This window comes from Salmo salar, chromosome 01 (assembly GCF_965601325.2).
Source record: "Salmo salar chromosome 01, fSalSal1, whole genome shotgun sequence".
NCBI lineage: Eukaryota > Metazoa > Chordata > Actinopteri > Salmoniformes > Salmonidae > Salmo > Salmo salar.
The window spans coordinates 53,689,079-53,702,432 of NC_138291.1; the positions used below are offsets into that span (position 1 = coordinate 53,689,079).

The 13,354-nt window shown below is 41.0% G+C and overlaps 1 protein-coding gene across 1 annotated transcript in view; it reads left to right on the forward strand.

The window, feature by feature from the left end:
• The window catches only part of LOC106605291 (brorin), a 29,738-nt gene extending 26,545 nt beyond the window's left edge, over positions 1 to 3,193 (forward strand). Inside the window, exon 3 of the mRNA XM_014200767.3 lies at positions 2,309 to 3,193. Coding sequence (XP_014056242.1) covers positions 2,309 to 2,451 — 143 coding nt within the window. The 3' untranslated portion in view covers positions 2,452 to 3,193. The remainder of the gene's footprint in view (positions 1 to 2,308) is intronic.
• The last annotated feature ends 10,161 nt before the right edge of the window (positions 3,194 to 13,354 follow it).

A 13,354-nucleotide genomic window follows, 5' to 3' on the forward strand; every position in this document is an offset into this window, starting at 1 on the left:
ATATATATATATGGACATAAAGAAAATATTCCAAATTGGTGAAGTGAAATGAAAAAAAAATAACTTGTTTAAAAAAAAATATATATATATATATATATATATATATATATATATATATATATATATATATATATATATATATATATATATTTTTTTAAACAAGTTATTTTTTTTTCATTTCACTTCACCAATTTGGAATATTTTCTTTATGTCCATTACATGAAATCCAAATAAAAATCCATTTAAATTACAGGTTGTAATGCAACAAAATAGGAAAAACGCCAACGGGGGTGAATACTTTTGCAAGGCACTCTAGTCCGGGGTGCCATGTGATTTAATTGTTCAGCAGTCTTTTGGCTTGGGGGAAGAAGCTGTTAAGGAGCTTTTTGGACCTAGACTTGGCGCTCAGGTACCGCTTGCCATGTGGTAACAGAGAGAACAGTCTATGACTTGGGTGACTGGAGTCTTTGACAATTTTTTGGGCCTTCCTCTGACACCGCCTAGTATATACACTTCCGTTCAAAAGTTTGGGGTCACTTAGAAATGTCCTTGTTTTTGAAAGATAAATGATTCATACCATAGAAAAATCACTGCTCCAAATGCTTCTCCTCTTCAAACACTTTCACTAATAATTTTCACAAAGCCAAGGCATTGCACAGTGAAGAGGTGATTCCGGGATGCTGGCCTTCTAGGCAGAGTTCCTCTTTCCAGTGTCTGTGTTCTTTTGCCCATCTTAATCTTGTCTTTTTATTGGCTAGTCTGAGATATGGCTTTTTCTTTGCAACTCTGTCTAGAAGGCCAGCATCCCGGAGTCGCCTCTTCACTGTTGACGTTGAGACTGGTGTGTTGCGGTACTATTTAATGAAGCTGCCAGTTGAGGACTTGTGAGGCGTCTGTTTCTCAAACTAGGCACTCTAATGTACTTGTCCTCTTGCTCATTTGTGCACGGGGGCCTGCCACTCCTCTTTCTATTCTGGTTAGAGCCAGTTTGCGCAGTTCTGTGAAGGGAGTAGTACATAGCATTGTACGAGAACTTCAGCTTATTGGCAATTTCTCGCATAGAATAGCCTTCATTTCTCAGAACAAGAATAGACTGACGAGTTTCAGAAAAAAGTTATTTGTTTCTGGCCATTTTGAGCCTATAATCGAATCCACAAATGCTGATGCTCCAGATACTCAACTAGTCTAAAGAAGGCCAGTTTTATTGCTTCTTTAATCAGAAAAACAGTTTTCAGCTGTGCTAACATAATTGCAAAAGGGTTTTCTAATGATCAATTAGCCTTTTAAAATGATCAACTTGGATTAGCTAACACAACATGCCATTGGAACACAGGAGTGAGGGTTGCTGATAATGGGCCTCTCTACACCTATGTAGATATTCCATTAAAAAAATCAGCCTTTTCCAGCTACTATAGTCATTTACAACATTAACAATGTCTACACTATATTTTGGATCAATTTGATGTTATTTTAATGGTAATTTCTTTTACATTTTCTTTCAAAAACAAGAATTTCTAAGTGACCCCAAACTTTTGAATGGTAGTGTAGGTTCTGGATGGCAGGAAGCTTGGCCCCAGTGATGTACTGGGCCATAAGCTCTACCCTCTGTAGCGTGTTACGGTCGGATGCCGAGCAGTTGCCATACCAGGCGGTGATGCAACCGGTCAGGATGCTCTCGATGGTGCAGCTGTAGAACTTTTTGTGTATTTGGGGATCATGCCAAATCTTTTCAGTCTCCTGAGGGGGAAAAGGTGTTGTCGTGCCCTCTTCACGACTGTCTTGGTGTGTTTGGACAATGATAGTTTGTTGGTGATGTGGACACCAAAGAACTGGAAACTCTCAACCTGCTCCACTGCAGCCCCGTCAATGTTAATTCAGGCCTGTTCGGCCCTCCTTTTCCTGTAGTATCCATTGGATATCTGTGTTTTACAAAGTTGTACAGTATGTTGTATGGTATGTTGGTTGATATACTCATGATGTTGAAATGGTTTTGTTTGGATAATCCCTCAACTATTAGTAAATATTTTTGGTTAATGGTCATTTATGCATCAGTAACATAATTTTTCATCAGAGAGACAATCCAATGAAGGGCAACAAATTAAGGCATGTCTTCCCTTTAACCAAACAAAAAAACAGCTCATTGGGATCATTGTTGGAGTGGGTGGAATGGCCCTACTGTGTTTGCCATTCCATCCACTCCAACCACAATCCCACAAAACCTTTTTTTCAGGTCTTGGATTGACTGTATACAAGATCATGAGATTGACTGAGACCAATTTAACCGTTTATTCAATTCCTCTTTTGCCAGGGCCAAACTGTTATGCAGACACACAAGTGATCCCAGCTGGACGTGAGGTGAAGATTGATGAGTGTTCAATCTGTTACTGCACGTATGAGGAGGGCACGTGGCAGATTGAGCGGCAGGCCACCTGCAGCAAGAATGAGTGCTAGTAGAACTAGAGGCTGGCACTGGAAGTGGGCATGGGGGGCAGGGGTTATGGGGCCATGGGTGCTCCCACCGTGATAATTGCCAGTAAGTACGCAACTCAATGCTAGCCTGACTAAACCAAAGTGAACGCTGTTGAGCACAAACAACGGTGAGCGCAGTGTTCATTCTGGTTTGACCAGGCTAACTCAACGCAGCCTTCACTCAGTCTAAACCTGACGTCAGGGTCACCCTCCAGACCGTATGATTTCTGCATTTATAATCACATGGATTATTAAATCAAGCTTTGTATGAAGATTTGTAATCCACATACAGAATATCTATTTATCTATGTACTGAATTATTTATGGAGATATATAGTAGAAAAACTATAAACTAGCCAAAATATATTTTTTATAGGCACTGTATTTTATTAAGCTGCTATGTATTGGGTTAGAGGTCAAATAAACATCATGGAATGTATAGAATCCTTACTGTACAGCTGTCTGTGTTTTATAGAGGTAGAAATCATAGCCTACAGACAGGCAGTGTCATTACCTAAAGTTAACCAATTGGTAAGGTTTCAATATGACAACTTTACGCAATTTTGAAAATGACTTATTGAAGAAATGTAAGAAATTACTTGACTGTTTAAAGATTTAGCTCTCTTTTCTTGCCATTTTGATGTGTTTTGATTTTATGTGCATTTTGTAAGCAGTTCTCTATTATGTATTCATGTTTAAAATAAACAGCAACCTGTGCACTGTAGGTGATTGTATGGTAATATCAATTCCTTCAACCAAATACAGTTTTTAGATGTCGCAGCACACATCCTATTGATTCATGTAGATTTAGATATTTCATTTTTGCAACTGTTAGCTCACAAGACCATTTTTATATGCTTGATGCAAGAGCTGATGGTTAATATTTCATAGACTGTCAAGAGAACATAGATGAAATTATTAAACAATTGTGCCAATTAATATGCAACAGCTATCTGCATTACAATAGAGGTCCAACGGTAACTGAAAATCTTGAATTTCCATAAAAATTTGCCTAAGGACATAAGCTGGAATCGTGTTATTTTTAACTGAATTAATAAGGAGTAGACTGGGCTCTAATTACGTTGATCCCCACTTTCTGCTCTCTTTCCCAGCTGTAAAAGGTTTGCTGACTGGGAATATGTCAGTCGGAATTAATATTTAGGAAAGAGAAAAGGTTGTATTTAATCATACAGGTAGGCTAAGGATGAAAAGACCGTACAATGTCATGATACAGTGCATTTGGAAAGTATTCAGACCCCTTCCCTTTTTCCACACTTTGTTACATACAGCCTTATTCGAAAACCTGTTTTTGCTTCATCAGTATAGGGTATTGTGTGTAGATTGATGAGGGATTTAAAAAAAAAATTTGAACAAGGCTGTAATGTAACAAAATGTAGAAAAAGTCAAGGGATCTGAATACTATTCGAATGCACTGTATAATGGGGTACTAAAACCAGCTCCACTCCAGGGTTGGAGACACAATCTGTAATGGTGGATTTAGTGCTCAGCTGTATTTTTGTATTGAGCCATTTTCACTCACAGTGTGATCTGCTGTAGTAGTACCAGATGTTTATACATCTAAACTCAGCAAAAAAATAAACGATCTCTCACTGTCAACTGCGTTTATTTTCAGCCAACTTAACATGTGTAAATAGCTGTATGAACATAACAAGATTCAAGAACTGAGACATAAACTGAACAAGTTCCACAGACGTGTGACTAACAGAAATGGAAAAATGTGTCCCTGAACAAAGAGGGGGTCGAAATCAAAAGTAACAGTCAGTATCTGGTGTGGCCAACAGCTGCATTAAGTACTGCAGTGCATCTCCTCCTCATGGACTGTTGTTAAGCCACTCTTCCACCAAGGCACCTGCAAGTTCCCGGACATTTCTGGGGGGAATGACCCTAGCCCTCACCCTTCGATCCAACAGGTCCCAGACGTTCTCAATGGGATTGAGATCCGGGCTCTTCGCTGGCAATGGCAGAACACTGATATTCCTGTCTTGCAGGAAATCATGCACAGAAGGAGCAGTATGGCTGGTGGCATTGTCATGCTGGATGGTCATGTCAGGATGAGCCTGCAGGAAGGGTACCACATGAGGGAGGAGGATGTCTTCCCTGTAACGCACAGAGTTGAGATTGCCTGCAATGACAACAAGCTCAGTCTGATGATGCTGTGACACACCGCCGCAGACCATGATGGACCCTCCACCTCCAAATCGATCCCGCTCCAGAGTACAGGCCTTGGTGTAACGCTCATTCCTTCGACGATAAACGCGAATCCGACCATCACCCCTGGTGAGACAAAACCGCGACTCGTCAGAGAAGGTAACTTTTTACCAGTCCTGTCTGGTCCAGCGATGGTGGGTTTGTGCCCAAAGGTGACGTTGTGCCGGTGATGTCTGGTGTGGACCTGCTTTACAACAGGCCTACAAGCCCTCAGTCCAGCCTCTCGGACAGTTTGAGCACTGATGGAGGGATTGTGCGTTCCTGGTGTAACTGGGGCAGTTGTTGTTGCCATTCTGCACCTGTCCCGCAGGTGTGATGTTCGGATGTACCGATCCTGTGTAGGTGTTGTTACACGTGGTCTTCCACTGCGAGGACGATCAGCTGTCCATCTTGTCTCCCTGTAGCACTGTCTTAGGCGTCTCACAGTACGGTCATTGCAATTTATTGCCCTGGCCACATCTGCAGTCCTCATGCCTCCTTGCAGCATGCCTAAGGCACGTTCACGCAGATGAGCAGGGAGCCTGAGCATCTTTCTTTTGGTGATTTTCAGAGTCAGTAGAAAGGCCTCTTTAAATCAAATCAAATCAAATCAAATGTATTTATATAGCCCTTCGTACATCAGCTGATATCTCAAAGTGCTGTACAGAAACCCAGCCTAAAACCCCAAACAGCAAGCAATGCATGTGAAAGAAGCACGGTGGCTAGGAAAAACTCCCTAGGAAAAACTCCCTAGAAAGGCCAAAACCTAGGAAGAAACCTAGAGAGGAACCAGGCTATGAGGGGTGGCCAGTCCTCTTCTGGCTGTGCCGGGTGGATATTATAACAGAACATGGTCAAGATGTTAAAATGTTCATAAATGACCAGCATGGTCAAATAATAATAATCATAGTAGTTGTCGAGGGTGCAACAAGTCAGCAACTCAAGAGTAAGTGTCAGTTGGCTTTTTCATAGCCGATCTTTGAGAGTATCTCTACCGCTCCTGCTGTCTCTAGAGAGTTGAGAACAGCAGGTCGGGGACAGGTAGCACGTCCGGTGAACAGGTCAGGGTTCCATAGCCGCAGGCAGAACAGTTGAAACTGGAGCAGCAGCACGGCCAGGTGGACTGGGGACAGCAAGGAGTCATCATGCCAGGTAGTCCTGAGGCATGGTCCTATGGCTCAGGTCCTCCGAGAGAAAGAAAGAGAGAGAGAGAGATTAGAGAGAGCATATTTAAATTCACACAGGACACCGGATAAGACAAGAGAAATACTCTAGATGTAACAGACTGACCCTAGCCCCCCGACACATAAATTACTGCAGCATAAATACTGGAGGCTGAGACAGGAGGGATCAGAAGACACTGTGGCCCCATCCGATAGTGTCCTACATTTTCATAACTGTGACCTTAATTACCTACCGTCTGTAAGCTGTCTTAACGACCGTTCCACAGGTGCATGTTCATTAATTGTTTATGGGTCAATTGAACAAGCATGGGAAACAGTGTTTAAACCCTTTACAATGAAGATCTGTGAAGTTATTTGGATTTTTACGATTTATCTTTGAAAGTCAGGGTCCTGAAAAGGGACGTTTCTTTTTTTTATGTCTGACTCTACTACAGACTACTTTTGGACAATTACCCTTCTTAATACTGGTGAAAGAATTTAGCCTAATCCCATTATGGTTTTACAAAGTAACAGCACAGAACAGTGCATGATGAAAAGGAGGTAAATGGACAGATGTGGTGATGTTTTGTTGGAGAGGGTCTCTGTCTGCTCTTCAGCTTGGCTCTCGGTGCCCCGGTCCCTAATGAGCAAGCCACACAGCAGCGCTCTTTGATCCAGGGTTGCCTGACAACGGTAGTGTGCCTCCAGCAGTGAGACGTGCCTGTGAGCCAGCCCTGCAGGATCGAGGTAAATAAGCCCAAATGTGTGCATTTACATGACAAGCTCCGCTCAAGCAGTAAGGGAGCAGTGCCACACATCCGTTTCTGTCTCTCCTCATCTACCCCTATTCCCATACGCTTCCGCTCCCTTCCAATCACATCTCAATTCACTCTCAAGATATATGGATTGGGAATGTACTTGTTTGAAATGAATGCTCTTCTTTCCCTCTTTTCCTGTATACAATAGGTTACACTTACTGGTGTGCACTGCGCATACTCCATTCTCCATTTAGATTTTGATCGCTTTACTCTATTTGGATAGTCCATCTGTAGATGCCATACAGACTATCTGCAGCTTCTCTCTCCCCTCCCTTCCATCTGTCTCTGTCTGTCTCTCTCTCCCCTCCCTTCATCTGTCTTTGTCACTCTCTCTCCTCTCTCTAAGTTAGCAATGGAAGAAAATATAAGATTCACTTCCAAATGACTAATTGTCATAACAGAAGAGAGGCCAACTGTGTATCCACTCCAAAAGTAATGAATGTGTGCATGGACTTTATTTTATATCTCTAGTGATTGTGGATCCAATATTAATGAAATATTGGTTTTGGGATTCAGCCATTTATTCAACAGTTATCTATTCAAAGTTGTCTGATGTGAAGTTTAAGATTGAAAAGCATGATTAAAACCATCTCGAATGTCTACACATTCCAAGAGAGACTAAATGAGTTGTCTACTTTGAAATGAAATTCCCAAAGTATCGTGCTTCAAGACTGCCGAGTCTTCCTTCAAAGAGTGTACATTAATTGGAGACATGTGTCTGGGAAAAACACAAGAGATTATCCTGGTTCTCTCGACACAGTCACCTGACAATGAATCCCTATCGTTCTGGACAATATTAAATTACGAAATTCATTATTCATTAATGGCACCCAGCCATGGACCTCTGTAAAATTAAAAAAGTGCCTGCAAGGGTTGAATGACCATTTGTGTAGTCAAGTGTTCAAATTATGAAGGCACCATCAGTTAACCAGTATCTGCGACAGTATACCAGTATTTGAGACTAGAATCTGTCATGAATTATGTTTTGTTAGAATTACATTGCTGAGCTATCTCTTGAGGGATATTAATGTGTTAGCAACATCTACCTTAATGACTTACAATATCCATACGGCTGTGGAATAAACATGTTGTGATAAATACCATTTACATGTGGATGCCAATGTAGCTAATCTATGCATTACAATATCCATACGGCTGTGGAATAAACATGTTGTGATAAATACCATTTACATGTGGATGCCAATGTAGCTAATCTATGCATACTGTACATATCTATATATAAGTCAGCATTCAAAGAGCTACAGATCACTGCATTTGAGCTCCTCGAAGGTTCCAGAGATATTACAAGGACACTTCAGACAGAACAGGGTCTGTGTGCGTCATAAATACGGCGGATTCAAATGATGTATGATATCAAACATAGGTATAGCCAGAGATCATTTGTTTACAGACACATTCTCTTGATATTTTTCATCATTGCCCCCAGTGGAAAAGTCTGGCAAAAAAAAAGTCAAGAGTTAACCATACTGTACTGGAGGTTTGGAAACAGCCCGGACCTAGGCTACTGCCTGTGTGTGTCAAGAAGAGTTGAGGCATTTTGGTGGCTAATCTGTTAGGAGTGCATCTTCATGCAGCTTGTCAGTTCTCAGAGTATAGGATGCAACATTGCTGCATTCTGAATGTGCCTGTAGGAAATATCTGTAACAAATGCTTGTGCTGAAATACGTTTTTGTTTTACTCTTTTCAGTTTAGGAGATGTGAGTAATTCTGAGTCTCCTTTCTATCTATTTATGACATTGAAAGTAATATTGTTTACCATTTTACATCTTTATTGCCTCATGACCTGTACCTTTAATGGGAGCTAAAGGCCATGCTTCCATGTTGTCATGTAGAGGCCAGTCATTTAAAAGGATTTCTGCTTCTGGCAGAGTTCACATCCACAAACAAATCTACCTTTATACCATTTCAGTCCGAATAGTAGGAATGTGTGTTGCTTGTGAGTGCATTGAGGTGTGCTGTTTTCTGTAATGTGTGGCTATTATTATCAATACTCTGACTCGTTAAGATATTTCATATACACAGACTTCAAGACTAAAGTTGCAGTAATTCAGTCAGTCCTCCTTTAGGTATAGATTGAATCGTTTTTCTGTCTTTGTGTATTTCAGTCATGTTCTTGGCTTTATTTCTTAAGAATTCTGCAGTACAGCACACTGTACATGAATTACACCAGACAGCAGCCTAATGCTACTAAACAGCTTTGATAATCCCATTTGCTTCTATGTCCTTCTGAACTGATAGCCAACCAGATCTGTTTAAATCCATTAAATCCGTCTCTAGAAATTCCACAGAACAATCACAGAACACGTACAGTAACATTCCCATGTGACCTGGCACTCCTTGATCAATTTAAGTTAATCTGTTCATGATTGAATGCTGAGCTCCAGAGAGTCTGACTGGCCTGAAATGGTGCTTTAGATTCAGTATTATATCTCGTCTGTTGCTATCAGCCACACGTTAACATTTTGAATTTCACATTTCCGGATGGGGTTACATTCAGATGGGGTTGACCCGTCACAGGGGTGAAACGCCAACATCTCTGTAGCATACCCTACCATAGCATTATATTCCAGAATCCCGGTCACCATGTTTGGTTGAAAAAGGGTCCAGTTGTGGTATCAGAAACCAGCATCAGCAACAGACAATGCTTTACCTCCATATCAACATCAATCACTAATGAACACTGCGTGAAGAGAGAAAAGCATGTCTCCGTCTCCTCTTCTCCCAAAAGTAACTGCCTAATGGATATTGGGGATTTAATCTAGCTCCATCCATCATGGCTTGTTTCCCTTCCAGATGGATGAATGATAAGATAAGGACTACACATCCTCTAGGACAGCACTGCAACGCCATCTCCTCCAGAGAGAGGCAGCTAACTCCGGGGTGACCTGATTACTGGATGCATTCCAGGTGGTTCAATACCGAAGAGCATCGTTTTGATAGGCACATCTGCATAACTAGCTGTCAGTCGGATCGTAGGGAGGATTGTGTTACCGTAAAGAAAGCAGCCTTTCTCTTTGCTCGACTGAGCACCACATGTTTGTATTTATAACCCACCATTTTATATGGCCCTCGTATTGTAATTCATCATTTAACACTTGATACGCGCTGTCAGAGCACACAGTGCATATATTACTTGGCTTACAGTAATATCGATGGCCCATCTTCTCCCCTGCGGGTACCTAGTTTGTGAACAACACAGGTGTGTCAGAATTAAATGCAAACAACTCTTGACATTTTCAACTGAGTCCTTCCTTAATGATATCAATCCTCCAGATACCTGACAGCAATTATGGGTTAGAGAGTGACTGACTGAGGCAGTGCATTTGCTGCATTTAAGTTTCAAAAGCAGGTAATTCCACTTTGGTCGGTGGGAATGAAAACAGCTTGGCTAGGCAATAGTGGGGTTGTTTAATAATGGAAACAGAGGTCTCTGAAGACAAGCCCATTTCTCTGAGCAACAGAGAATGTCCATTACCCTCGGGGTTTCTTTGCCTAATGCAAACTCTTACTATCTTAATTCAAAATCAGAGATGTATTATTATTGCACACAGATAAAGAGCTTAGCCACATCCAGAGTTGTCTCTTTCTTCTGCCTCACCTATGGGAAATACTACACAAAAAAATATATACCAGGACAATGGGTCTGAAATTCCTTTGGGTAGATTGTTTCCTGGGAGCAATTTCTTATTGTTTCCTATGATAAATAATTTGAATATAGTTTGTTTCTGAGGAATAATTGATTGATTGATTTTCTGTAGCCTTGTAATGCTGGGTCATAGTCTACATATTAAAAACCAATTTGATTTAAGTACAAATGGGTGTAAACATGGGTGCTTGCCAAAAATTGAATTCAATATTTCAGTCATAGACCATTTACCTAAACAGTTATACATATTCAGTCATTGCTGTTCTATTGCTAAAAGAATACATATTATTGGTTGATGCTGATGCATTCTTTTAGCAATAGAACAGCAATTTCAGAATATGTATAACTGTTTAGGTCAATGGTCTATGACTGAAATATGGAATTCAATTTTTGGCAAGCGCTCATTTTACACCCATTTGTACTTAAATCAAATTGGTTAGAGTGTACTGTTAGCTAGCTAGCTAATGTTAGCTGGTTGGCTCGCTAGCTAACATCACATGCATGATCTTACTATTCGTATCTCAGAGCCATTTGCTTGGCTAGTTACAGCCTAATGTTAGCTAGCTAACATTGAACCTGGTTGGTTAGCTACCTGCAGATTCATGCAGGGTAGTAACGTCATGAGTTGGGATTGTGGTTCATTGTTTAGCTGGTTAACTAGCTACATGTCTTAACAAAAGACTCCACTAAGTAACCATTTCGCGTGTGTTCGTAAATTCAATCTGGCCATCTACTCTGATTTCAGAGCACTCTCGTCTGACTGTGCAAGAGCACAGAATAGCTGATGAATTTACAAACGCTCAACATCTGTTGAATATGGCCGGTGTCAGTAAACGTCGGCAAAAAAGCGGAATTAAATTGTTGCCAGCAGCGCAGTTAGTCACCAACTCTCTGGATAACATGAAAACAGCCTAACCAGCTTTGCTAGGGCGAGTAAAATGGTCAGAGTTTGGGTGGGGCTAAAGCTTAAGAGGGTGTGATTGATGCTGAATGGGTGTAGACAAAGAAGAGCTCTCCAGTAGGTACCAAAATATTCAAAGGTCATTTTTTCAAAAGTGAGGTTACAAGTTCATCAACTTTCAAAGCAGAATTACGTACCCATTGTTCCTCAAATGCAGTGTATGATATACCATTTTGTAGCTCTCGGTCTCTGCTTTTATCCAATGTAAAAAAAACACAATTTAAAATGTTGCTACATAAGACTGAATCAATTCGGTCGGTCACATATGGTTGGATTTTTTACTAATAAATTTGTTTTTAATATTGCTTATGTATATTTGCATTATTCTTTGAAGCGCTATGCTTCAGTTGCATAATCCAGGTTAGGTTGAACACCCACTAAAAGCTTTAATTAGCAGTATGTTTAGTGGAAAACTCCACAGCTGAATTAGTGATGGGAATGAACAGGAGAAACGTAATGAGGTGACTCACTTTTCTCCAGCAGGTAGACCTTTGTTTGCGTAGGTAGGCTGCTTACTTTTCTTTCGTGAGTTCTAACTACTCATGAATTCTTCATCTGTATGTACTGTATGTTTCCTAGTCTCTGACAGCTTCGCTGAGCGTGACATTGGTATATGATGATTTTCAGTAATATTCAGCCTTGGGGAATCTGAACATTAACCATCATGCTCATACAGCGTCATGATAGCGCCTTAGAGGCTGGTTTGGGGAAATAATGTGTGTGAAAAGCTCCATATTAGAAGCATTATAAAGTGGAGATTTTTCACCCCCCACCTCCTTCATGAAAAATGTACAGAGGCATATTTATGACTTCATTGAACTAACTGAGTGTGACAAGTACAGAGCAGGAGCGACTGAGGGCAGGGAAGCAGTAGCACAATAAAGCCCTTGGCCACTCTCAGAGGACATGACTGCCCCTGGTGCTCATGGGAGTTTTCATCTAAGCATTCTGTTAGAATTTTTTTCTCCAGTGGTTGGAGGTACAACATGAGACAGAATCTAGTCCATCCACTTTGCCCTGAGTCAACTCTTATGCATGGCCAGTGATCAATTCACTGCCTCTTTACAGTTTGCTATGTACTCTTGAACCTAAGACCCCACAGATCCATGCCCTCCTAACAGTATCTGTCTCTCTTTCTCCCATCAAGATTGCCTGATCTGCAGGTGTCATTCTGGGTCACCATCAGTCTTCAGCCGGTTGTCTGATTGCTTAAAATAATCCCTGCCCAGGAGGAGAATCAACCCCACACACATTGCCAACGACAACAACACTGAAATCATGACTTTGCTTTAATGACCCTCTGTATCACAACAGCTCCAAATTCCAAAGCTGCATTTTCTTACAGAGGAATGCAGCCAGTTCAGACGTGTCGCTGCAGCGCGGTAGTGTTAGGCCCGGCACTACGGGATAGATGTGAGATTTAAATAATTTCCGAGACTGCGGAGGAGGAGGAGGAGAAAGAGGCAGACAAGCTGACTAATAGTAGAGAATTCTGTAACAAGGACTGCTTCAACGGAAATTTCTCACTCCAGAAATACCCATGTCCCTGCCAAAAATACTTTCATCCTGGGGCAAGGGGAGGGTTTCAATTCATTAATAGCTTTTCCTGCTACATAACTGGAATAAAAAAAAACACATTCATTGAAATAAATGATGGTATATCATGTAGAATACATTTGGAATGGGAGTGTAATAAATAGGGCAATGGGTGGAATGAATTATTTGACCTCGGGAGTTTTGGACATTGAACTTTTCAATATTATTCTATGCCAGGGCAAATATACTGTACTTGACACATACTACCTGACACATTCTACAAAAGGTATATTGACTTGGTAAATGGTTGTATTATTAATAAGGTAGGCCTGTTCAGTTTGGTGAAAAGCCAGCGTCATTTGAGACACCCTTGAGTGAAGCACACCGTGCGAGACAAGCAGTGTGATTTTCACAGCACATAGTTATCAGAATAACTCATTCGGTTATTTTTAATCCAGCACTTTTAACACGTACAGCTCTTGAGATGTTTACGTTAGCTAAAGACAGCCTGACTAAAGATCATCCATCAACA